This window comes from Chinchilla lanigera, unplaced genomic scaffold, assembly GCF_000276665.1.
Source record: "Chinchilla lanigera isolate Chin_1 unplaced genomic scaffold, ChiLan1.0 scaffold00124, whole genome shotgun sequence".
In the NCBI taxonomy this organism is placed as follows: domain Eukaryota; kingdom Metazoa; phylum Chordata; class Mammalia; order Rodentia; family Chinchillidae; genus Chinchilla; species Chinchilla lanigera.
Window position 1 is genome coordinate 1,901,663 of NW_004955525.1, and position 26,309 is coordinate 1,927,971.

Genomic DNA, 26,309 nt, shown 5'->3' on the forward strand with positions numbered 1-26,309 from the left:
AAGAACACTGGGTTCCCCTGGAACACTAGTGTCTGATGGAGTTCCTCAGATACTTGAGAAAAAAGAGGACTGTTTTCACTTGCATGATAATTATAAGTAGGAGGTCACAGAGACTGCCCAGTGTGGGCAGCCTTCATCAAAGAGGAGGAAGATATTTATATCCCCTTGAGAAACAGAAAGGGATCTAAAAACAGGCTCATCAGTGATATCACTGTCTCCTTCCTCAGGGGCTACTGTAATAACCAGAATTTCTGGACTTTTGCAAAGATAGTCACAAAACCTGAATATAGGGAACTTCACTCCACTTTCCATGTTTTTTTTCAGAAATTATCTAACTGTAAAATAGTACTGTACTTTAAACTGCCATATTTTACCCATCTCTTACCATCCCCAGATTATACTGAACCCAAAACATATTACAATATTAAATAAGGATAGAGCCTAATGGTGAAGTCACTGGGATCTGCAGAGTGTTTTTCAGGATACTTTCTGTGGCACATTTTGAGGCCTATGGAGAGAGAAAACTAGATCTGTGGTCCTTCAGTGCGCATACCCTGTAGAAAGAGGAGAACAGTAGTGTTGACGAGGCATCTCTTGTGATACTCAAGTACCTAGTAAGGGTACATTTTTGCTTAAAGCTGTGGTGGCAGCGTTGGTGCTTTCCTAGATGAGTAGAGCTCCACTGGCTCTCTTAGTCTTACGTTTCTCTATACTGTGGCTCACCAAGTACTTAGGGAGAAGACTGAAGCTCCCAGGGGCTCCTTTTGCTGCTGGAGAAACAGTAGATCAGATTACAGCCTTTTCTGGGCTCCCCTGGCTGTCTGAAAAACAATCTCTCCTTCACTCATCCTATCAATGTGTTGGTATATTTTTTAAGGCTGTAAAAGTTACCTGAAGTTTTGAAGGGATCTTACCTGAGTCTCTTATGTTCTCTGAATGCAAAAGTTTTAATTTCTATCTACAAGGTGGAGAAAGCAGAGAGGCTACATAATTTCTTCAGTAGTATAATTTATGTTTATTCTTTTTTTTTTTTTTTTTTTTTTTTTTTTTTTTTTGGTTTTTCTCCGGTACCAGAAACCGAACTCACGACCTTGCACTTGCCAGGCAGGCACTTTTGCCGCTGAGCTAAATCCCCAGCCCCTGTTTATTCATAAGACTGCAAAAATTACCATTTGAATGGTCTGTGCTTATAAAATAGCAACTTCTCTTTTAGGTTGTTATATACACTCATTACCACTAGGCTGTGGTAAGTTATTTTGCACAGACTTAATGAATACAGTAGAGGTTTGTCAGTAACTCACAAGTCACTATAAATTCTGATGTCTGAACTGTACCACTTTAGCTTTTCCACTGTGCTCTTTTCTACCTAATTTACACAAAAATGACAACATTTACATGCTCTGTCTCATTGTATGAGAAGAATTCCAAGAATCAGCTCACTTAGCATTTAAGCAGTGTGGTTTCTACTTATAACACTGATTTGCCCAGGTTCAAGTGTCCTTTAGATCCCAGATTTTTATTGTTTTAATTTTTAACATTTTGGCTTTTTTAGTACATGTATACAGTATGTAATGGTTGCATTTATTATAGGGAATTGGTACGAGCACATTCCACATTTTATTTCTTTTCCTTTCCCTCATGCCTCCTTTTATATTGCCACCATCAGATTCATTTCCTTAAAGAACTTAGAATGTTAAATATATATACAGCTTGAAAACTAGACTAATAAGCCAAAAATACCTAAAACATATAACAAAACTGTGCCAGTCAAGGTACACTTTTAGATAACATTTTCATAACATTTAAGTAACATTTAGATAACATAAAGTATAATATTTTTTTCTTTTCCTTTTTTCCTTTTTCTCTTATATCTCTGTTTGTAGTGTATTATTTTGCCACTGGAATTCATAGAACACTGCACATGTTACAGGCTCTCTGACAGCTTCCAGTCACTCCTCAGAAATTCCACTCCTAGTGTAAGAAAAAATATACTTCTGTCTGTCTTACAAAAATAGCTCCTGTATGTATACAGAGTACTTCTGCAGCATTTATCTACTAGTATCACAGCACATGCCATCTTCTTTAGAAAGGCAATGATGTCATTCTCATTAAATACTTTATTTCCCTTTGTTCTTCCCATCATTTTTACCAAGGTATGGAGGAGTACAAATGTATGCTTTGTCTACCATCATAAAACTGGAATCTTCCAAGGAACATTTGTTTAAATGTCTTTTGGTCTTTTTGTTTGAAGTCTTTTTTTAACTAATTATTTTTATTCCTAGCTCTATATTCAACTCTTCCAAGAAACTCCCTAGGCTAGACCATCTATTCTAGACCATTTAGCCCATCTATTCTAGATGCAGTCATGTTAGATATTTTCATTTGTTTATATTTTTGTTTATTTTGTTGATAAGTCTGGCTTTTTAAAATAGTGAAAGCTCATGAATGCTTCTATGTCACCTTTCCTTCTGTGTGCTCTAACAAGGTCATAAGCAGCAATCCTACAAGTGGTAAAAATATCTAGAAGTTGGGACATCAGGAAATAAAACTTCTACTGTACATGACTGTGAACAAAGTTACTAAAATATATAGTGTCTATCATCAATGTGTCATTGACAAGCATACAACTCTCAGTATATATCTCCTATCCAATACATATTTCCAAGTATCCAAATGCTTAGACTAATACACATAGAAATGCCCAAAACAAATTTAAACATGCCTTAAAGAGTAACAGAGTTTTCCAAAATAAATCACATAGTTTCAACACATTTTACTATACATATACTTGATTTCAACTAGAGTAAGCCTCACTCACCAAAGGATGCAATCAAAGGATGCAGTCACTCATGCTGTCAGCCACAGGAGATATGCATCATTGCTAGCTCATTCAAAGCCTTAATACTAACTAAAATATACTGCCATTGTACCAAATCGTGATGATCTCTAATCTCACCAAGGGACATAGGTACCAAAACAACAACAACAACAACAACATAGGCTCCAGCTTGAGGGAGATTCTTTAGTTATATGGAAGACAGTTTGAGTGCCCCTTACTAGAATTCAGTACAATGAACACACCACTGCTGTGACACAGCACCAATGTGCTCAAAACAAATCCGTTCAACAGGAAATATTGGGCAAAAAACTGCTGCAAAGTAAGTGTCAAACTGTTACTGGAAGGGTGTTTTGACAGGTGAACTATCCAAAGCAATCTCTCCCTCTGTTGGCCAAAGGGTGGAAGAACATTGGAAAGCTAGAGCCGTTTTCTCCCAGGCACACGTTAAACCATGGGATGCAGCTGAGACAGAAGAGGGATGGGAACACAAGAGCAGGGTGAATGCCCAACTGGGTTCTTTATATGTTCTGGATATTAGTCTCTGTCTGAATAGTGACTGGTATATTTCTTCCCATTCTTAGGTTGTCTCTTCACTCTCCTAATTCATTCACTTGCTGTACATAAACATTTTAGTCTGATATAATCCCCTTTGTTGATTCTAGCTGTTATTGCTTGTGTAACTAAGGCTCTGTTTAGAAAATCTTTTCTCACACGTATGCCTTCAAGTGTGTTACCTACTTTTTCTTCCAATAATTTTGATGTTTCTTTTTCAATGTCCAGATCTTTGATCCATTTTATTTTGAATTTAGTACAACTTGAGAGATTTGGGTCCAGTTTCAGTCTTCTGCAAACAGATGCTCCATTTTCCCAGCAAAAAGTCATTTGTTTGGTAGTATATATCTTTCCTCCAATGAATGCTTTTGGCTCCTTTGTCAAAAACCAAATAGCTGAATGTATCTGAGGATGTTTCTGCATCTTCTGTTATGGTCCATTGATGCATGCATCTGTTTTTGTTCCAGTACCATACCATTTTTATCACTATTGCTTGGTAGTATAGCTTGAATTCAAGTATTATAAGACTTCCTGTTCTGCTTTTGCCAGAATTGCTTTTGTAATGTCAGCTCCAGGCTGTGATTTGACACCTCTTCATGATTAACAGGTCTCACCTTATTGACCATGGCTGTAGGAGTCTCTGAGTGCCCGGATGCAGAGTGTTATGAAATGAATTCTGAGGAATAAATTCCCAAGTTGGCCACCAATCTGGAACATGGTGCACTCGGACTTTCTTCTCAAAGGAAAGTCTATTCACTTTCAGGAATTTCAAACCTGGGTAGGGTAAGGTCTCACAGGTTCCCTGTTTACCCCTAAGGGATCCTTTCTATTGTGAAATATTTAACTCCTTTTGTAATGCTAATCTTTTCAGCAAACAAGTTCTCCTTTTGTCTATCTTTGCAAGATCAACTTTATTCTAACTTCCTCTCTGGCCAAACTCAGAACTTTTTAAAACATTCTGCTGGCCTGTTTTATCTTTATTCTCAACTGAGGGCTGGCTAAAAACCCTCAACAGTAACCATGCCACAGCAACAACATTAGACTGTCTAGAAATTTTCTCTGTCAGATTAATATTCTACCACCTTTAATGTCAGTCTTCTGCAGTTTCAGGATATAAGCAAGATGTGGGTAAATTTACTGCAGAGCCTGATACATATGATCAAAAGTCTGACTGACAATGGAGGCCTTGTAGATTGAAACATTCTGAGACTGACATTTTTCATCTGCATTTCTATCACCATTCTGGTCTTTTGAGTTCGGACATGAATTCGTATCAAACTCAGTTTACAGCATTCAAGGGCTGCTTCTCCAGCTAGCACCTCCAAACATTTTCAAACTGCTCCACTGAAGCAGTTGTAAAGGCTTCTGAGCACATGAGCAGATAGTTACAGCAATGACCCAACTTCTCTGGGAACAGAATTTATGTGTTACTTTGTCCATTGCTGGAACAAAATACCTAACATCCACAATTTAAGGAAGGAGGGTATAATTTTGGTTCACAGTTTGTAGAGGTTTCAATCCATAGTCAGCCTGCTCCAAGGCAGGACAGCACAACAGACAGACATGGAAGATAAGTAACAATCATGGCAGGACAGCAGGAAGCAGAGAGAGGGATTAGGGAGGAAGGAGTGAGATACACCCTTGTAGACCAAGGACCCAGCAATCTACCTCCTCAGACAAGGCTTCAACTCTGTCATCATATTTAGCAATAAGTTCTTCTGTGGACTAATCCACTGATTAATATGACTGCCTTGTGATCAAATGACCACCCAAAAGCTGCAACTATGAACACAGCTATGAGCACATAAGGCTTTGGGAGAACAGCTAGATATAAACCATAAATTATAGATATATTTAGCCATTTAAATAATAATATCCTCCATTTGGAGAACATTGATGACAGTAGAGATCATTATGTTAGGTGAAATAAGCCTTGCACAGAAATGTGAATACTGCATGATCACACTCATGTAGAATCTCAAAAGTTGATATCTTAGAAGTTGATAGTGTAATAGTATGCTCAGAATGCAGGAAAAGTTGAAGCACTGGAGAAAGTATATTTGAAGTGTACTAAGTAATAGAAGAAAGAAGTTCAACTGTCTAATTGCAGAAATAATTGCAATTATGTACTGTATATGTAAACTAGAAGAAAGGACTTAGAATGTTTTCACCTTAAAGAAATAATAAATACTTGTGGAAGTTTAGATGCTTAATCTGATTTTAATATTACTGAATGTGAAACATTACAAGTTACCTTGTATATATGAAGTTTTTATGTTAATTGAAGAAAAAGATTAATTTTAAAAATGATTCTAGGTTGAAATTTAAAGTCCAACAAAAATATAAATTTCTTTCATAAAGGTAGCTACATTGACAGTTCTACAAACCTATTTTATTGTAACTTGAATTCGTTACTCCACTTTTTCTTTTATGTCAATGCTAAAACTATAAAAATTACTATAAATACATGAAAATAGAGATGCAATAAATAAATGCACAGCTTGTTATTTTCATAATATAAAGGGAAGGGCAAAGCTCTAAGGGAGTAGGATATTTCCATGTACATTAAATTAGTATCAGATTATAATGTATTTTAATAATATAAGGATAATTCAATCCTTTGGTAATTACAATGAAAATATCTATAAAATACTAACAAATGAAAATAAGTGAATCAAAACATTGTAACATAAAAATTTAACTGAGCAAGAAAGAGAACATACTTGAATAAATAAGAGACAAAACGTTTGTAAGATACTTGATAAAAAATAACATGATGGAAAGAATGAATCCTTTTCCACAATACAACTTTAAGTGTTAATTTAGCAATCTCTTCAACTAAGAAATCTACTTGCTGATTATACTTTGAAAAGTCCAAGTAGTTTTTTTAAAATAAATTTATTTAAATTAAAGATGCACAAAGCTTAAATGTGAAAGGATTGAAAAATGATATTCTTTCCAAGTAGTAACCAAGTGAAAGCAGTGGTAGCTATATTTTAATCAAATACAATAGATTTTAAATGAAAAGCAGTGAAATAGACAATATACACTGTTAAAAAGTCAGTTCATAAAATATAACAGTTGTGAAGAAATACAAAACAGAGTACAGCTCTTAAATATATGAAACAAATATTGGTATAATAGAAAGGACAATAGATGACTTTACACTAATATCAAGAGACTTCAGTACACCAATAATAATAATCTGTTGAACCATCAGACATTAGACCAACAAAGTTTTCAAAGACCTTGACAATATTTTACAAGAAAGTTATCAGACAGATACAGAGCAATACAATTAGGGAACTATGTAAATTTTTTTTTTTTTTTTTTTTTGGTTGTTTGGTTTTTCTCCGGTACCAGGAACCGAACTCACGACCTTGCGCTTGCCAGGCAGGCGCTTTTGCCGCTGAGCTAAATCCCCAGCCGCGGAACTATATAAATGTAATGAAGTACATTATGAAAGCTTTACAACATACCTCATCATCCATGGAAGACTGAGCAATTTTTTTCTTATGAGATCAGGAGTGTTCACCCCCAGTAATTTTATGTGGTGGAGCCCAATCCCTGGCCACATCTGTGAACTTCTACTTAGCTGTGCATTTTGGTTCCTCTCAGTACAGGATTGAAAAGATGATGATTAACTGACCTAGCTTCATGTGCATGAGACTAATGTCTCAAAAGAGGGAGTAGCGAGTGCTAGCCACAAGAGAACAAAGCAGCTGTGTCGAACTACAAATCATCATGAGGTTTAATCGAAGAGAGACTTGTTCATGGCAGGATGGACTTGAAGAAGAAATCCTTCACAGTACCCACCGTATTGCCAAAGAGAGTTTAATAAGGTGCCATTTTGAGAAAGGGCTGATTGTGTGAGACTGAGCCACAGAAGGACTACACTATAGCTTCACTCCTAAAATTTTAGTATGACCTTGTGACTGCAACTGGGTGAGAGACAACAATGACCAAAAGACACAGACAGGGTGAAGGCTAAAAATAGATCTTCTTGGAAGTTCATGCTCAGGCCACAACGGACACATGACCCCACACTCTGTGGAGGGATAACAGTCCTGGCAGTTATAGTTATCAGATGTAGCTAGATCTGAAGCTACTGGCATTAAATTCATTATTTTGCTTGAGTCCTAGCCCCACTAACTATATCCAGCTGAGACCAATGGTCTGATTTCTTTCTCATTTATAAAGATAAATATCAATACAGTTAAAGTGGGGGACGTCAATATCCTATTATCACAAATAGACAGATTGACTAGGAAAAAAATTAAATAAGATTTGTACCAAATCCTCAAACAAATGGACTTAATTGATGTCTACAGAATGTTCTACTGAACAACAGAATACCCATTCTCTTCAGCAGTTTATTGAACTTTCTCCAATGTAGATCATATGCTAGCAAATAAAGCATGCTCAAGTAAATGTAAAAAATCCAAAATGACTTTCTATATATTATCTTGTCATAGTGCAATGAAATTTAAAATCAATGGCAAAAGAAACCACATAAATTATGTAAATGTATGGCAATTGCACAATACACTCTTAATCCCTGAGTCACAGAGGAAATCAATGAAGAAATCAGACAGTTCACAGAACTAAATTTTAATGCTAGTATAGTACACTAGAACATATGGGACACAATGAAAGCATTCCAAGGAGTAGTCAATACCCACATGAGAAAAACATATCAAGCTCCAAAACCTAACCTAAAGATGAACCTCAAGGTCCTAGATAAAGAAGAACAAAACCAAAAACAAAATAATAATATTATGTGGTTTCTTTTATGAGAAATCCAAAGTATAAATGTCTAAAATAAAAGATAGATAATATGAAGTAGGGAGATCTTTTCAAATGGAAAATGAATCAAAAGATAGCGAGAGGGGGAGGTAATAAAGGAATAAAGAATAAAATAAATAAATAAAAACAAGAATAAAATAAAGGGGATATATCTTATGCAAAAGGAAAAGAGACTAAGAGGTGAAAGGAGCAAAGAGGGAGGTGAGGAGTATGGGACATAACAATAATTAAGATGTGTTATGTACATGTATCAACCCCCCATAATAAATGTAATCATTATGTATTGCTGATATATGATAATAGAAATTATAAAAGGATAATGCATATGATGGGACTCTAAGCACTCTGTAGTAGTTACTAATTAAAAGAAAGTTAGTATAAAATGGTGTATTTTAACTATAAAAATGAAATCAGGAATAATATAAGCATTTTTACTTCATTTTCTATTGACATTGTCCTGGAAGTCCTTCCTGGAGTTATTAAGCTAATAAATGAATATTTAAATGTCACCCAATTAGAAAAGAAAACAGAAAAATACCTATTTCTGTTTGCAGGTAACATGACTTATATTGAATAAACTAAGGATTCCATAAGAAAACCCTTACTATAGAGAATTAAGCAATGTTGCAAGTTATAAAATCAACAGAGAATAATAAGTTCCACATTTATATACTAACATAAAGAATCTGTAAGGAAATTTTACTGAAAAACTTTATCAGTCACATCAAAAGCTACTTAGAAACAGATGTAATCAGGAGACTGATGATAAATCACTCAGTAAATGCAAATCAGAAAAAGTTGGAGATATCATTTTGCATACATTAAGATGATTATTACTAGTAAAAAAGAGAAAAAATAACAAGTTATGGTGAGAACCTGAAGAAATTGAATTGTTTTTGTTTGGGTGACGGGAATAAAAAATTATGAACTCACTATGGAAAAAATGTGACAGTTTTTCAAATATAACAGTAGAATTACTATATGAACAAGTAATTAGACTTCTGGGTATATCTTCAAAACCATCAGAAGCAAAGACTTAAGAATTTAAAGAGATTTTTTTAAAACCATGTTTATAGCAGCATTATTCACAGCACTAAAAAGTGGAAACATTCCGAGTGTCTAACAGCAAAAGAATGGTTAAATACTGTTACATATATGGGTATATTACTGAGTATGTAAAAGGACGGGAGCTTTGACATATGACACAATGGCAATGAACTGTGATGCCATTATGCTATGTGTAATAATCCAATCACCAAAAGATAGACCCTATGATTTCATTCACATAATGTACTATTTAGAGTAGTCAAATTCATGGAAGCAGAAAGTAGAATTGTGTTTGCTAGGGGTTATGAGAAGGGGAAATGGGAGTTGTTGTTTATTGCTTATGTAGTTGCAGTTAGGCAAGGTGAAACTTTTTTGGAAGATTTGTTATACAACATTGCACACATACTTAACACTGCCCACCTTTACATTTAAAATAATTAATTGTTTTATGTTAGAGGTGAAGGTTTTTTTTTTTTAACATGTGTTTTACCTATTTTTCTTAAAATGGCAGCAGAAATTAAGGTGGACTCAGAGAAACAATGATGAGATTTGAGAATCCCAGAACATTGCTATCTTTGACTACAGAAGGGTACCAGAAACCTCAAAAGGATGGAAAAGACAAGGATGAACATCCTTCTGTACATCCTTCTATAAACAACACAGCCCTGCGAACACCTTCATTTTAGCCAAGTGAGATTCATTTCAGAATTTTGAGAACTGTAAGACAATAAATTTAAATTACCTTGTGCCCCCAAAATATACTAAATATAGAACTACTTTATGATCCTGCAGTTGAAGTCATGGGCATATATCCAAAAGAATTCAAAGTAGAAATCTGGAAAGATATTTGTACATGAAAATTTATGCCATTATAGAAAGAACATAAGTGTCCATTGAGAGACTCATGGGTAAGCAAAAGGAGATATTCACATAGGGGACTATTTCTCAGACATGAAAAACAATGAAATGTTGACTAGGTCACACCATACCTTGACTTTGGAAACATTAGTATTAATGAAGTAAACCAACACAAATTGGAAAAATCCGTAGGATTTCACTTACTTTGAATACCTATAACAGTTAAATTCACAGAGACAGAAAGAAAGTAGTATGGAGCTTGCCAGGCCCTACAGTGAGTACAGAGTTTTGGTTTTGAAGGATGAAAAATATTCTAAAGAGGGGTGGTGATAATTATCGAAAAATAATGGGAATGTACTTAATGCCACTATTTAAAACCACCTAAATATAATGTATATTTCACTACAAATTTTAAAATCAGAGAACAATGTAGAATACAAATTTGCTGGCAAACGACGCTGTTAAAAATCTGTACCAAAGGCCGGGCGTGGTGGCACATGACTGTAATCCCAGAACACGGGAGGCTGAGTTAGGAGGATCGTTGTGAATTTGAGACCAGCCTGGGTTACAAAGTGAGCACAAGGCCAGCCTCAACTTTATAGTGAGACCCTGTCTTAAAAAGACCAAAAAAAAAAAAAAATTCTGTACCAGAAAATTAAGCTGACTTTGTTTAAGTGGTTATTTTGCACTTTGAAAATGATTGTTAGAATTCTGAGCTTATTAAATTAAAATGTTCCTTTTCTATATAGGAACAAACCAAACAACTGCCGTTTTACAGTACTAGAATACTGGCCTTTAACAAAAGATTTCTATATCAATTTTATAGTATCTTTTACATAGTTTTCACTTAGAAATTCTTGAATAAAGACGTGGATAGATCCATTTTAACATTAATAATCATATTCAGTATGATTGGATTTATATTTCTTCAAGTCTGTTTACAGGAGTATTAATTTGTTGAATGCAGTTACTATGTTTCAGTATGTTGGTCATTTCCATAGAAGGTATAAATTACAGCACAAACAAATCAATAGAAATTATGAAGTGAGAAAGAATATCTTATAATTAGGATATTTAAGGCAAATAAAATGATTAACATGTATTGAGTAGGTAAACATAGCATAAGTAATTACAGAGAGAAAAATTGAATCAAGAAAGGTGATGAAATAACTACTCACACAGGACATTAGAAAAGGAATTATCAATGGTTAGCACAAAGTGTTTATGGTGGAAAGTGTATTTGATGTCACAATGCAGTGTCAGTGAGAAATGTTTGTACTTTACCTGGCTTAAAATTGAGAACTACCGAATAGTTTTGAGAACATGAAAGGAATTAATGGAATGGTATTTTACTAACAGTAATCAGATAATTTCTTCCAGTGTGATTTACAGAATAGAATGTCATAGATATGAATTTATTAACTATTATTAATTGGAAAGCTGTGAAAAGGAATGACAGTTTGAACCAGGCTGACAGAAACTCATAGAAAAAAGAATTTAAAGTTGAAGTAAAATTTTGATAGGTGTATAATTTTATACAATCTCATTTAACATTTAGAACAACTCTCAAAAGAGATTGCTATAATTATTAGTTTTACAGAGAAAAGAGTCAAAGTGATAAATTAATTCCCTTAACATCAGAGACTGGTATTTGCAGATCTAGGGCATGAGCTTAGTGTTTTAAATAAAATTCATGATCTTTTTCTCATACTACATTTCATGAATCACTCTTTAGGAAAAAGCTACATGATTTGAAAACATGAATTTGGAGCATAAGGGAGTACTACCTAATGTACACCTTCATAGAAACAAAAAATTCAACTAGTGTTTGATATACTGATTTGACAGTGACATAAATCTTCCTGTAAGTGTTAGACTAGCCATTTGAAAAATGAGTTGACACTTAGCTGTAATCCCAGTATGCTGGGAGATTGATGCAGGAAGATCTCAATCTCAAGCCCAGTCTGGGCAATTCAGTGACTTAGTGAGGCCCTGTTTCCCCCAAAATATTTGATTTTATATGCATTTGAATAATAACTGATCATGACAGTAAATGAAACTCCAAGAGATTAAAGATAGCCAAATATACAACTTTTACTATCCTGCAGTTCAAGAAAGTGAAGAATTCATGCGTACACATGTGAGAAAGAGAGAGACATGGGACTGGGAATGGAAATCAGAGAGGAGACAAATTCAGGTGGGAAGACATACAGAACAACATTAAAACAAAAGGATTTGGCTCCAAGAACAGCTCATTCTCATGAGTGCACATACACAATCCGTCTCATCACAAACAAATTTTCCTATTAAGTTTTAATGGACCTTTCAGTATATATACTTAGAAGTATTCATTAAATTGTTATTTTTCAAATATTTTATTAGTTATAATTTTAATATGTGGGGATAGCATGTAAAAACTTATTCACTAAGCCCTTGATATGTATCTCCAAGTGTGCAAAAATATTTCTAACAATAACGTTTGAAATCTTGATTTTCCTGAGTCCATTCTTAATATAACCAATTTCTTGGAAGACATGATGTGGCTATTATATTGTACTACACTGTGAGTGTTTACTGACATAATTTTTTATATTTTCATTTGTATTTATTCTAAATACACTGTAATGGGAAAAGAATCATTGTAAATTGTGTTATCAGCATTCACTTTCTTTTTTTATTTAAATTTTTAAGTTTCATTCACAAGTTGGTTTTAATGTCATTGTACCTTTAGACTCTACCTAAGAGATAGTTTTTACTTAAATTGATGATAACCTTGTACCCAAACACAATCCATTATAAACATACTGTACACAGGATTGATATCTGAATTTTAATATTAAAAAATAATTTACTCGGTGAATATATGCATGTATTCTCCAACTATGTCTGATATTTGACCCTAGCAACAATACCGCAAAGTGCAATGAACATACCAAGGACCTCAATCTTGGTTTCTAATACAATTTCTCCAGTGAAAGGAACACAGATTGACTGGAGAAATGGCTGCTCTACACAAGATGAACTTAGGAGCTCCTTGTAGTGCTAGAAAGTATGGAAATGATTAAATTAATACCCATAGAGTTGAAATGTTAAAGGGGCACAGTAACCAATCATAAAAGCTCCTTACAACCAAATCTAGAATAAATTAAGCAACAGAATGATTAAGGTATTCTTGGTTTATAAATCAAGTATAAAGCAAAATTCCATGAGCTGACAGTGATACAAATAAATGATATGTATATGCACACAATCTCTATAATTCTATTAATTCCTCAAAAACTATATTATTATAAAAATAATAATTCAAGACAACATTTTTAAACGTTTATGGAAATAATTATTTTGGGAGCCCGAAATAGCTTAACATAAGCGCTAACATTTGTACATAGAACTTTCATGTACATTATTTAATTTAACACTGTGAAGAGAGTTCTGTGGCATGAACATCATTATTGCTAGTATTAATATTATTTTCATCCTTACTTTGGAGAAGAAAATTGATGTTTAAGAAGCGCTAAGGTTTGTATCGAAATGTTCTCCAGAAGCTTATGTGGTGACAACTTGATCCCCAAATGTGGCTGTTTTCAGAGGTTGGCTTTGGGAAAGCAGTTGGGTCATAGGGGCTCAGAGTTTACCAATGGATTAACACACTGGTGAGCTCATAATCTGAGGGCTATTGGGAAGAGATGAAAATTTAGCATGTGGGAGCTAGTTGAAGGGACAGCTTTCTTGTATGACATGCACTTGAGCACCATAGCTTGTTCTGGCCCCTTTCTCTCTTTCTCCACTCTTGGCTGCCCTGTGGTGAGAATCTTTCTCCCTCCATGCCCTTCCATTATGATGTTTTCTCTCACCACAGGCCCAGAGCTGTGGAGCCAGCTGAATATGGGCTGCAACTAGGAGCCCAAATAAGTCTTTCCTCTGTAATTTGATTTTCTCATTTTGTCATAGCAACAAAACACTAACACAGAAATGTAAAATGACTTGTCCAAGGTCATTCATCAAATAGGTAGCAAGGTTCAAAATTAAATTTAAGCATTTTGACTTCATATCATAAGCTCTTTTCATTTCATCTTGCTACTACCCTTGTGACATAAAGTGGTTAATACAGTGAAGCAAAGGGATGGATATATTCTAATTCAATGGATTCTATTACATCTGACTTAACATGATAATAATTAAAATGGGAACAAGAGAACTGAAATTTATGAGCTCTAGGTGATTACTAAGATCAAGTTAGGCATCACTGTGCTAGCTTTCTTGGTACTGCTGTGGTGGTTTGCTTTTTTAAATTATATTTTCCATAGATAATATCAAGGAATAGACTATAATTTTGTTTATCTTTATATATTTATATTATTGTATTTGTTGTAGCTTGAATGTTATATTTTTATATATTTACATCTTGAGTGCTGTTGTCTTATTTCTTCAATTAGAGAACAGAGTTGTTTCTGCATTTTGAAACCTAGTGGATTTTATGAGGTTCATATTTATAGGATTTTAATATTACAAAATCAGCATTTTGATTATAAAATGTGCCAGTACCTAATACGTTCACTATGTCTAGATAAAAGCATCTCAAAGTAACTGTTACTTGAAGGTATTTTTTTTTTCTTTAGCCAAGTTAGGCTGAAGAAAAATCACATAACAAAATTTTCCTTCTCAGAACTCAACAAACATATTACTTCTTTAGAAACTGTCCTGCTCCACTGTGATATGCATGATGGTAATCATGGTAATTAGATACTGAACATTTAATTGATATAATTAATGTGAATTGAATTATTAGTAGAACAGAGAAAAGATTACAATGAAATGAATTAAATGCAACCTGAAAATTCACCCATTCATGGTGTTGAGATTGATGCTTTTTAGAAGAAATAAATAATAGAGCATCTGAAGTGAAACAATAGACTATTGTTAAACTAGTCATATTATGTGTTAAAAAATAAAAATAAATTTACCAATGTTTGTGTGAGTAAGGAAAATTCTCTAGAAACAAGCAACTTTCTGGACTGAAGTTTGTTCAGAATGTCCCCGCTTCTAACATGATTAGCTATATTCATAACCAGAAAAACAGGACACAACATACAAAATTTACCTAATTTTGGAGTTCCGCATTTGATTTATTTGGGCATAATTTGGTAGTGTTCAACCTGGCACTGCCTGCAGGTCCAGCTGGTACAGCTGAGAGTTACTTGTTTGGTTATAGGAGTATGTTTTCTGGGTTGGATACAGAACTTGTTAAAACCTGAGGGGAAATTAAAATGCCAGCACCAATCTGGGGACCCATTTCTTACCCGGAATTACAGAGTAGCCACCTAGCAAGGGATTAGTGAAGTATAATATACTGCATGAAACTGGATATAAGTAATGAAATGACCTGCTATTAATTACAGCTGAAGTTAATTTTCTGATCCTAACTTATGGTTAGAAAACTATTACTGGAAGCAAAAAAATTAATGGACCATGTATTTATATATTTTCCAGCATATATCAATTTTTAAAATTCAAAGATATTAAGCCTGTCTGTATTTGTGTGGGCATTTAAATTCTACCATGCGTGATATTGAGAATTCATGTAGGCAATTTTCATTATTGTAAGTGCAACAGCCACCACATTATCCTAAAAAGCAAAAAGTAAAAGTGGAAATATGTAGTTTCTTCTTGAGCTTGACATATTGTACATAAAATTGCAAGACTCTCATATTAGAGATTAGTCAAGAAATATTTCTGATGTGTAGTGAGTTATTCATAGAGATGTTTGAGAAAGTAACAATTTAGACTTATTTTGAAGCAGAACTAGTGAGTTTATGTATAAAGACATAATTATGATATCCATAAGAATCAAAAAGAGCATGGCATTTTGAATTCTATGCTTGCATACATCGCAATTATTACTAGGGTGAAGCATAAGTTATTATATTTTCTTTTGCAAGAAATACTAACCATGACTTTTCACTTTACTGGAAGATTAGGCAACAATCAGCATCAACTACTTCCAGATTAGAGAGGAAATTTTAATTAACTTTAATGCATTGTGTTGCTTTTAGAATTTGTTGTTCAGAAATTTCCACTAGATGTGTATATACACACTAGGAAAAAATATTGTTTTCTTACAATGATGTGATAAGCCATATTCACATTCTCAATTCCCTTTCAGATTATATACACAACATCCTGATGAAATGAATACTCCCAGGTCTGAGGAGCACTTTCATGCTATAAACCATGCAGAGCAAACTCTCCATAAAATGGAGAACTACTTGAAAGAGAAACAACTGTGTGATGTGTTGCTCATTGCTGGACATCTTCGAATTCCAGCTCACCGGTAAGTACCGTTACACAGACTATTTGGACGGTAGGGCAAGTATGAATGAGGGAAAATAAATACACAGACCATAAATTTGAATATAGTAAAGCTTTAATATATATGATCCATTTCTCTGTATCATATTTAGTTCAGAAAATATTGCAGAAATTAGTAAAACAATGCTCTCAAAAAAGATCAATTTATTTATTTAACTTTTCCAAATTCACTACACTTTACTGAATTGTGAAAATTTTAAGCAGAAAATAGACTAAGCAGTCATGCAAACTTAGTGAATTCATTTTATGCTTTCAGTGAGATTATCAGCTTATGTAAATATTCACGAATCATTTCTGTTTCTAGGTTGGTTCTTAGTGCAGTGTCTGATTACTTTGCTGCAATGTTTACTAATGATGTGCTTGAAGCCAACCAAGAAGAAGTCAGGATGGAAGGGGTAGATCCAAATGCACTTAATTCTTTGGTGCAGTATGCTTACACAGGTATGCACTGGATATGTGTTAAACCATAAATATACTACCTCATAAAACATACGTTATTTCCAACCTACAGGTGAGGCAAATGAAAGATAATCAAATAAGTAACTATCCTAAGGTTCTAAGAAAGCAGAGCAATGACTTCAACTCAATAAAATAAAAGAACAAAATATAAATAATATGTTGTAAAATATTTTTCCCATGGTAGTAGAGAGCTATATTAATATGAAAATACAAGAACATATCTATCTTGAATAAGGTGGGCATATTCTTGCTTTTAAATAGAGTGAAAGTGGAATTTTCTAATTTTACAGTACAGATTTAGGCTTTTCCTTTAGTATAGTGAGGACATACTGACTCAAATTATAAAATAAAAGGAAAAAGAATAATTTTGGATACCAATATATCTTATTTTTTATAATAATTATTCCATCTTTAAGGTCTCCTAGTATGTTTAATTTTAATTTGTATGAATACATTTTTGTAATACATGATGACTATATTCAGTGTGGGAACTTAGTACATTGCACATCTCAAATTCTTTTTATGTCCCCTTTGCCTCTCCTTCCAACCCTCTCATTATCATCTCTTTATCCCTGTCCATTTTGCAAAAGACCTATCTCCCTAATTCCTATTACCTATCTTTTATTTTGCTGTTTGTTTAAGCTTTGGGTTTCACATGTAAGAGAAACAATAAAATATGTCAGTTTGTGTGTCTGCTTTATCTCACTTGCCTTTATGATCTTAAGGTATAACCATTTTTTTACATATGTCTCAAATCTGTCTTTCTTTATGGCAGACTAGTATCCCATTGTGCATAAACATGAGATATTTTTATTCATTTATCTGGTGATGGACATATATGCAACCTCCAAATTTAGATATTATGAATTATGTTACTGCAAACATGGAATTGCCTGTGCCATTGTAATATGGTACCTTTAACACTGTTAGGAAGATTGCTAGAAAAAGAATAAATCCTTCATATTTACATACATTTATTTAATTTGTATGCTCTCCTAAGAACTAAAATATTACTATTTGACTTTCTCAAAAATTTTAAAAACATTGTTTTCAAATATTTTTCTTACACTGTCATTGAAAAACATTTGAAAAATTATCTGCGCTCCTTACATTTTTCCTTTGGTGACTAAATTTTTTGTACTTTTAAATAGTTGTAAATTTTAAAATGCCTAATACAATGTACACATTTATAACTTTTAAAATACTGAATTCAATTGCACTTAAAGTATATCTAGTTAAATCTAAACACTAAAACTATGATGTGAAACACCGTCCATTTAAAATTATGTTTATACAACGATTTCTCAAGTTAAATATATTACCTATATAACTCTACCATTTCAACTTCTAAGTATGTACCCAAGAGAAGTAAAAGCATGTCTAAGCAAAAATGTTTACACAAATCTTTATGTCAGTATTATTGATCATAATTAAGTGGTATAAACAACCTAAATATTTGTAAACTGATTAATAAATACATTACATTCCACATGTACATACCATCAGTTATTAATAAGAAATAATGAAGTACTGATGGATGAACTTTGAAACCTCATGTCAAGTGAAAAAGTCATATCACAAAAACAACTTTTTCCATTCGTATTGAGCATCAAAACTGAAAGAAACCATATAGGTGGAAAGTGGTTAGTAATTACAAGAGTATAGGGAAAATTGGGAGCAGATGTCAACAGGTACGGACTGTACTTCTCTTAGTTTCACAAGACATTGGAAGTTCTCTTCTTTGAAAATCTAGGACAAGAAAATGTATAGATGGATAGAACCTGTTTACAGCATATTGTCCAGATTGATCTAAGTACACAGCATGTTAGAATATATTACTATTTTCTGTATTGTTATGCAACCTATAGGACCCATACATATGTAACTTCTGTATCATTTTCAATCCCTGTAACTCTCTCCATAGCTTTTTCTTCCCCTTCCACAGGATCCTTTTTCCATCTCAAAAGTCTTACTTTTTTTTCCTACCACCTCTCCATTATTTTGCTTTTTTTATTATAAAAAGAATAAAAAGATAACAAATTAACAAGTTTTCTCATATATGAGAAACCATATGATGTTTAACTTTTGTTTGATCTAACATTATGTTCTCAAGTTCCAGTAATTTTCTTGAAAATGGAATGATTTCACTCTTCTTTATGGGTGAATAATATTCATGTATATGGATTCTGCCAAAAATGTATACATATTTCAGGAAATGAAAAACTTATATAAATACTTGGATACTAAATTTATTGAGACATTATGAGAGTAATATAAGTTACCTTTGGCCTCTACAATTACAGGAAGTGCTCCAAGTGGTGCCCACTAGCTTCCAGACATTTATTAGTGAAGTGAACTGCTGCCTGTGTAACCTTGGTCATTGAGATTACTGCATTTTCAATTTCTTCTCTAAGTGCTGGCAGTGTAGTCGGGTTTCTTCCATATGTGAATTCTCTGGGGGCCCCCATAGGAGGGTAGCATCATTTGTTGAAAAAGCATCATACTAGTTTTCATTTCCTGAAATGTGTATACATTTTTCGACAGAAATCATATTTTTCTTTATCTGTCTTTTGATATCTATTGATGAGTATCTATGATGTTTCCAGGGATTAAGTATTGTTAATTGTGTTGCTATAAACGTGGGTATGCACATATAACTATAGTATGATGTTTTTAACTCTTTGGGGAAAGTACCCAGGAAAAGTAGAGCTGGCAAATTGTAATTTCTATTTTTAATTTTGTGTTTTTGTAGTCTATTCTTTTCAACATTCTCCTCCTTTGAGATAGTGCCAGAGTTCAATTTCATACATAGTATTTGAGAAATGACAATTATCAGATGACATGTGCATATACAGGAAATATGGACACAGAAAGTTGGATATTATCCTTATTTACCAGAATCTTTAATGCCACACAAAGGACAGTTATGTATATGGCCAATTTTCAGATCTTACATAGTATAGCATTCCTTGAGTAACAATGAAAACAATTTTGCTAGATTTCTTTAGGTGTGACTGATGTTGAAAATTTTATTTAGGGTGCTGTTTTTATGTATGTGTATATAAGGAGTGATCAAAATTTATGCACACTTAAATTATGAAAATATTTCACAATAAAAGAATTTTTAATGAGGAAGATCAGGTCTTTACTGAAAAATCATTGAAAAGCACACAGCAGCAGTCCTTTAATACATTGCCAAGCAATTCTTAGGGGCAGAGCACCTCTCTCAAAAGTTCATTGCATACAGTAACATCTGAAGTTGTGTGGGCATCGCTGAGGCTCACAGCTGCTCTCCTCTGGAGGTGTGGGGCTAGAATCAGTGCACCTCACTGCATTTGCAGCTTTTTGGTAACGGAAAGCAACTGGCTTAATGCTCATGGTGGCAGGGTGGGAAAAGGTTTCAACAAGCAGGCCTTGTTCCTGCCACCTCTCGGGGCACCTGGGATGTACTCTCAGACCCAATGGCCACCCCAGGTGACTCCTGCCATTTAGGCACACTGGCTGTGGGTGTGGAGTACCTCTGCTTCTAGAGGCTTTGGTGTTTTAGGCATAGGTGTCTTGGCCTTCCCTCACAGGGACTCATCCTGGGGAGAGAGGAGATGTGTTGCAGCTGCTGGCACCTCTCTACTGCCGCCTCTGTTCTATTACACAATCCCTCCAGCTTTCTAGCTTGGCAGATTACCATTAAGCAGCCCCCCTCACTTTGAATACACTTATTTCATCTTTGTTGTCATTTTCTGAAACATCTTTTCTGAGTGTCTTTAGGAAGTGTGGTCAAAAATACCACTGTTGCTGAGTGCTATCCAGTGGAAGTACAGGCTCATAAAAGCATTATGATGTATCCTCTTCAACCTTATTTCCAGTTTTGACACAGATTTCGGGCTCTTATTCAAAGTTAAACTAACCATGAAAGGCAATCCTTTAGAATTAACTGAAGACTTTGAGGCAGCCATCACCATACAAAACATGAAAGAGGACTTTTAGAACTGCTTCAGATAGTGTCAGGAACCATGAGATGTGTATTTAAAGCAAGGGAGATTATTTTGAGGGTGATTAATTTTAATGCGTCTTTAATCTTTTTTAATTTAAATCTTCACTATATTTTGCTATTATACCTATAACACAGTTAAATTATCGATTTGAGATTCAAATACAGGCTTAAGAAATTGTATCTTTTTGTAAGAGACAGTCTTTTTTGTCTGTCTTGCATTCTGTGTAAATAAATATAAAATTATGATACACATATTAACTATTGTTATTCTTTTAATACTTTGTTCAAAATTTTGTTTGTTTGTTTTTTTTTTTTTTTTTTTTTTGGTTTTTCTCTGGTACCGGGAACCGAACTCACAACCTTCCGCTTGCCAGGCAGGCGCTTTGCCGCTGAGCTAAATCCCCAGCCCCTCAAAATTTTGTTTTATTTTTTCATAAAATAAAAAGGAAATAACAAGTTACTCTCTACTGTAATTATCTTGGTTTCTTTTCTGTCATTGCTGGGACAAAATACCTGATGCTCGGAATTAAGGAAGGAAAGGTTTATTTAGCTCACAGTTTGTGGAGATTTCAGTCTATACCGGGTTGGCTCCAAGGCCAAGTGTCACATGGCAGATGGCAACAGTTCTTGGCTGTTCCAAAACAGCAAAAACAGCAAAACAGGGGCTGGGGATTTAGCTCAGCGGCAAAGCGCCTGCCTGGCAAGCGCAAGGTCGTGAGTTCGGTTCCCGGTACCGGAGAAAAACCAAAAAAAAAAAAAAAAAACAGCAAAACAAAAAGGGTGGAGGAGTAGCCAGCAAGCCTCTTTCCCTCCCTTACATTGTATGCAAGCTACTTGCCCGAGGCCGGCTGTAGCACTCACACCTATAATCCCAGCAATGGACCATGAATTAATGAAAAATTCTAAAAGTCCACTCCATGACTGCACCACACTTTGGGAGACATCTACACACAAACTATAACAGTAATGATAGTACTCATGGTTCATTTGTGTTATGGTTTATGTCTGTGTGTCCCCCTCAAAGCCTCCTGTGGCCCTGGGGCAGGCTATTAGAGTTTGAATATGGGTGTGAGAGCGGCATCCGCCTGGGAGTGGATAGTTTGCATATGTAAGGGACAGGAAAAGAGTGTTTGGGGCATTCCTCCCCCATTCTGCCCTGGTGTGTGGGTCCTGGTAGTCGCTTGGCTGTGCTGCCGCCCTGGGATGCAGCCCTCTGCCACGTGCCACTCTGCCTTATAATCATGCCTAGTACGGATTGAAACCTCCACAAACTGTAAGTGAAATAAACCTTTCCTTCCTTAATTTTGGTCATCAGGTATTTTGTCCAAGCAGCGAGAAAAAAGTAACCAAGACAATTTGGTAGAGTTTTTTGATAATCTACTCTATCCCCCTTCAGCCTTTTTGTTGGTGTTTACCCAGACTCACTTGTGTATGTAAGACTCAAACAATATTTACACATTAGCTACTGTACATTAAAATGCATAGCCTTACTGCATAATTGAAAAGGAAATTTATATTAGCTACTATATTTATATATTACTTTATAAGATATATAACCATTCTTTAATTTTTCAAACAATTTAGGTGCTCTGCAACTGAAAGAAGACACAATTGAAAGTTTACTGGCTGCAGCTTGTCTTCTGCAGCTGACTCAAGTCATTGAAGTCTGCTCCAGTTTCCTCATAAAGCAGCTCCATCCATCAAACTGTTTAGGAATTCGGTCATTTGGAGATGCTCAAGGATGTACAGAGCTCCTGAATATAGCACATAAATACACTATGGTAAAATCAGTTATTTCAAAATAGCTTGTAGTATCAATATATGAATACTGGGAAAATGTTAAAAGGCAAAATAAACATAATTTTCAGGTGAGAAATATGCATTTTTTTCATTGCTGCCATCAAAAAGGTTTGACTAAATATCAACATTTGTAGAAATGAGCATACTGCTAAAAAGTGTGTTGTGCAAGAGTATAGCCCAAGCTGGATCTATTAGTTCTCTGTTGTTTAGCATAATTAGAAATTTAGTATGTAAACCTACAATTTATTGGTTTCTAAGGAGAGTTGAACCTCATGCAGTAAGGAAATTGGTAATATTAATGCACCAATATTAATTGCAAGAACTTAAGAACTGAAGAACTTTGTAGCTCAGAAAATTATATGAATACACTTTGTCTGAAAAAATGAATTTTAGGTAAAATATTTTGCAATTCAGTCTTTTGATTTAAACTATGTTAAAGTTCCTCTCAGCATTAGTAGTATTTATACTGGATCAACTGAATATGACAGTGTGTAGTAATTATTTAAAACTTTAATCTGGTAAATAGATCTTTATTCAGTCAGATGACAATCACAAAAAACAGGTTGCAAGAACAAAGGTAAACTGAGTAGATGATAAAAAGTAAGGTGGGAGATATAGCTTAGTGGCACAGTGCATGCCTGGCAAGTGCAAGGTCCTGAGTTTGATTCCTGGTACCAAAAAAAGTAAATCCTCATTATTAATATTAATACTTAATGCAAAGAAGAAAATGAACTTTTTAAATCTCTGAAACAGTGAATAAAAAAAGATGGATTTTTCTACAGAATATAATTTTTTTTTTTTTTTTTTTTGGTTTTTTCTCCGGTACCAGGAACCGAACTCAGGACCTTGTGCTTACCAGGCAGGCGCTTTTGCCGCTGAGCTAAATCCCCAGCCCCCTCTACAGAATATAATTTAAAGATAAATATTTCTAACAAAAGAAATGGCTTCAGATATCTAATATATAAAGAACTGAGAAAAACAACTCCCTCCAAATTTAAAGTCCCTATCTAAAATTGAGCATCTGAAATGAATACATACTTCTCAGATTGGGTAGTATAAATGGTAGATAAATATATGAAAAAATATTCAACACTACCGGCAATTCAAAAGATACAAATTAAAATAATGCTGAGATTCCATCTCACCTCAGAAACAATCACTATTATCCAGAAATCAACCACTAACTAGTGCTAGCAAGGCTATGGGGGAAAGGGAACCCTTCTTCACTGTTGGTCGGAGTGCAGACTCTGAAAATCAGTTATGGAGATTACTCAAAAGTCTAAGACTGGACTTTCCATTTGACCCAGCTACACCCCTTCTTTGTATCTTCTTAAAGAATTAAAAGCATCATACCACAGTGATGCACGCCCAAGTTAATAGCAGCGCAGTTTGTAATAGTTAAGTCTTGGAAACAGCCCAAATACCCAGTAACTGATGAATGGATAAAGAAAATGTAGTATTTTTATACAGCCACAAAGAAGGACAAATTTGAAACATTTATAGGAAAATGAATGTAGCTAGAGACCATACTCTTGAGTGAAATAAATTGGACACACATATATAAATATCTCATTGTTTCTCTGCTGTAAGAAACTGAAAGTGTACATAAAAACCCAAATGTATAATAGATATTGTGAAATAGGAAGGAAATGTTTAAATGGGAAAAAGAACTAGGGAGGAGAACCATGAAAGGAAGAAAGGTAAAGGAAGAACAAAATGAGAAAAGAAGAATAAGATCGAACCAAAGCTTTTGGAAATAATGAGGGAAAGAGGAATGAGAAAAAAAGAAGAATGAAGCTATATCATGTATAGGTTCAAATTACCTATTATGAATGTAAGCATGTGTGAAAATTGTACCAATAAATTTATTTAATTAAAAAAATTAAGAGGAAAAAATGAAATAAAATTGCCAGCAAGAGAACACTAGAGAATTTCATGTGAAATTGATAAATAAAATTACCTTTATTTTAGATAGAGATGAAAACCAACAGAATTTTTCTAGTGTGTTAAGAAAATTTAAATGTTTTTAAATTTATAAAATTTTAATCATGTAACACTTTCTTATTAATCTTTCTTCTTCCTTCTTCTCACCTTAGTTCATTGTTTAATATCTGAAGTTTCAAACATATTCCTGAAACAATGTAATTATATGGAGATTCATATTATAATGGATTGACTTTTTAAAGTATTTCCCATTATTGTACTATTTATAGTCTCTTGTCCTAAATACAGATATCATATAATCTAAAGGAAAGGCAGATGTGCAGTTCACAGTTTAATCCAACCAGAAAGGCAAACACAGAGACTTCCTGTTCAATTAAAATCTTGAACTATTAATACTTTCCTTTCTGGTAATTTATGCTTAGAGACAAAGCACATTCTAATGCACAGCTTGAATTGTTTTTCTTGCTCAAAATAAACTTATCTTCCTTTATATATTGTACCTGAAACTGAATGGCAAAGCATGATATGCAGAAAAATGCATAATATGCAGAAAAATGCATAATATGCAGAAAAATGCAAGTGGTGTCTCCCTTAATAGCACTTCTTTAGTTGTGTTAGTATATATTTGAATACAGTACAATAGGTAAAGATCTTGTTATAAGAGTGCTTTTGAAATTCTGTGTGTTACCATAATAATTTAAGTAGTTTTAATGTTTAAATGTAATATATATTTAGGGATTATAATCTTGTGAGTTGATAGACTGAGTAAAGATTCCCTTCTAAATGTGGGTGGCCTCAATGAAGAAACACCCTCACCCAGAATAATGTTGAGTCAAATGTCTGGGCAGATTGAGGCCTACTCATATTGACATAAAGAATTAACTGTCTCAACCATATAAACAGTTGTCTGTGTCAGTGAATCATTCTGTTAGTATTCTCTCTCTCTCTCTCTCTCTCTCTCTGTCTGTCTCTCCGCTTCTGTATGTATATATAGATATATAGCACATTTTAAACAATTCAATTATAAATATAAAACAATAAATAAATGGTGAACAAAAGGCATAAAAGAAGATTGCTGAGAAGGTACATAGAACAAAAGTATTTACTTTCAAATTAAAAGCAAAATAATTTTAAAATCAAGCAATTTAAAATTAAGCTTCAAGTCTAATGTTTTCTCTACAGTAGAAGATACTATATTGCATAATTTTAACCCATACATTTGTTTTTTATTTAGACTAATCTACATTGTCTAACAATTTTCAATAGCCTAAGCAACTCTGAGGACAACAAATTCTGTCAGAAAATCTAATTTCTGGCTACATGAAATATGACTCCCACATTAATGATTTGTAATCATGTTTTTACTGACTCAAATATATAATAAAATTTAATTTACTAGTCTATGATCCATACTGGCCATTAAGTAAGTCTTATACAATGAGATATTCATTTTTTGTCTTTCTTTTCTTTTTCTAAAAAAAAAATATTTTACTGGAGAATGCAAAGATAGTGAGTCAGTGTTTTTTATCATATTAACACAGTCTCAGGATCTATGTATAATAACACTAATAGATAACTATAAATGTTACAGTATTCAATGGTTTCAATCATTTCATAAATATGTTATCTCCCACAAAAAGCAGT

The 26,309-nt window shown here is 33.8% G+C and overlaps 1 protein-coding gene across 2 annotated transcripts in view; it reads left to right on the forward strand.

Annotated features, from left to right (window-relative positions):
* Window positions 1–26,309, forward strand: part of Klhl4 (kelch-like family member 4) — a 113,741-nt gene that overhangs the window by 52,235 nt on the left and 35,197 nt on the right. For both annotated transcript variants that reach the window (XM_005409728.2, XM_005409727.2), the window contains exons 2-4: window positions 16,266–16,433; window positions 16,776–16,912; window positions 22,506–22,702. In XM_005409728.2, coding sequence (XP_005409785.1) covers window positions 16,266–16,433; window positions 16,776–16,912; window positions 22,506–22,702 — 502 coding nt within the window. The remainder of the gene's footprint in view (window positions 1–16,265; window positions 16,434–16,775; window positions 16,913–22,505; window positions 22,703–26,309) is intronic.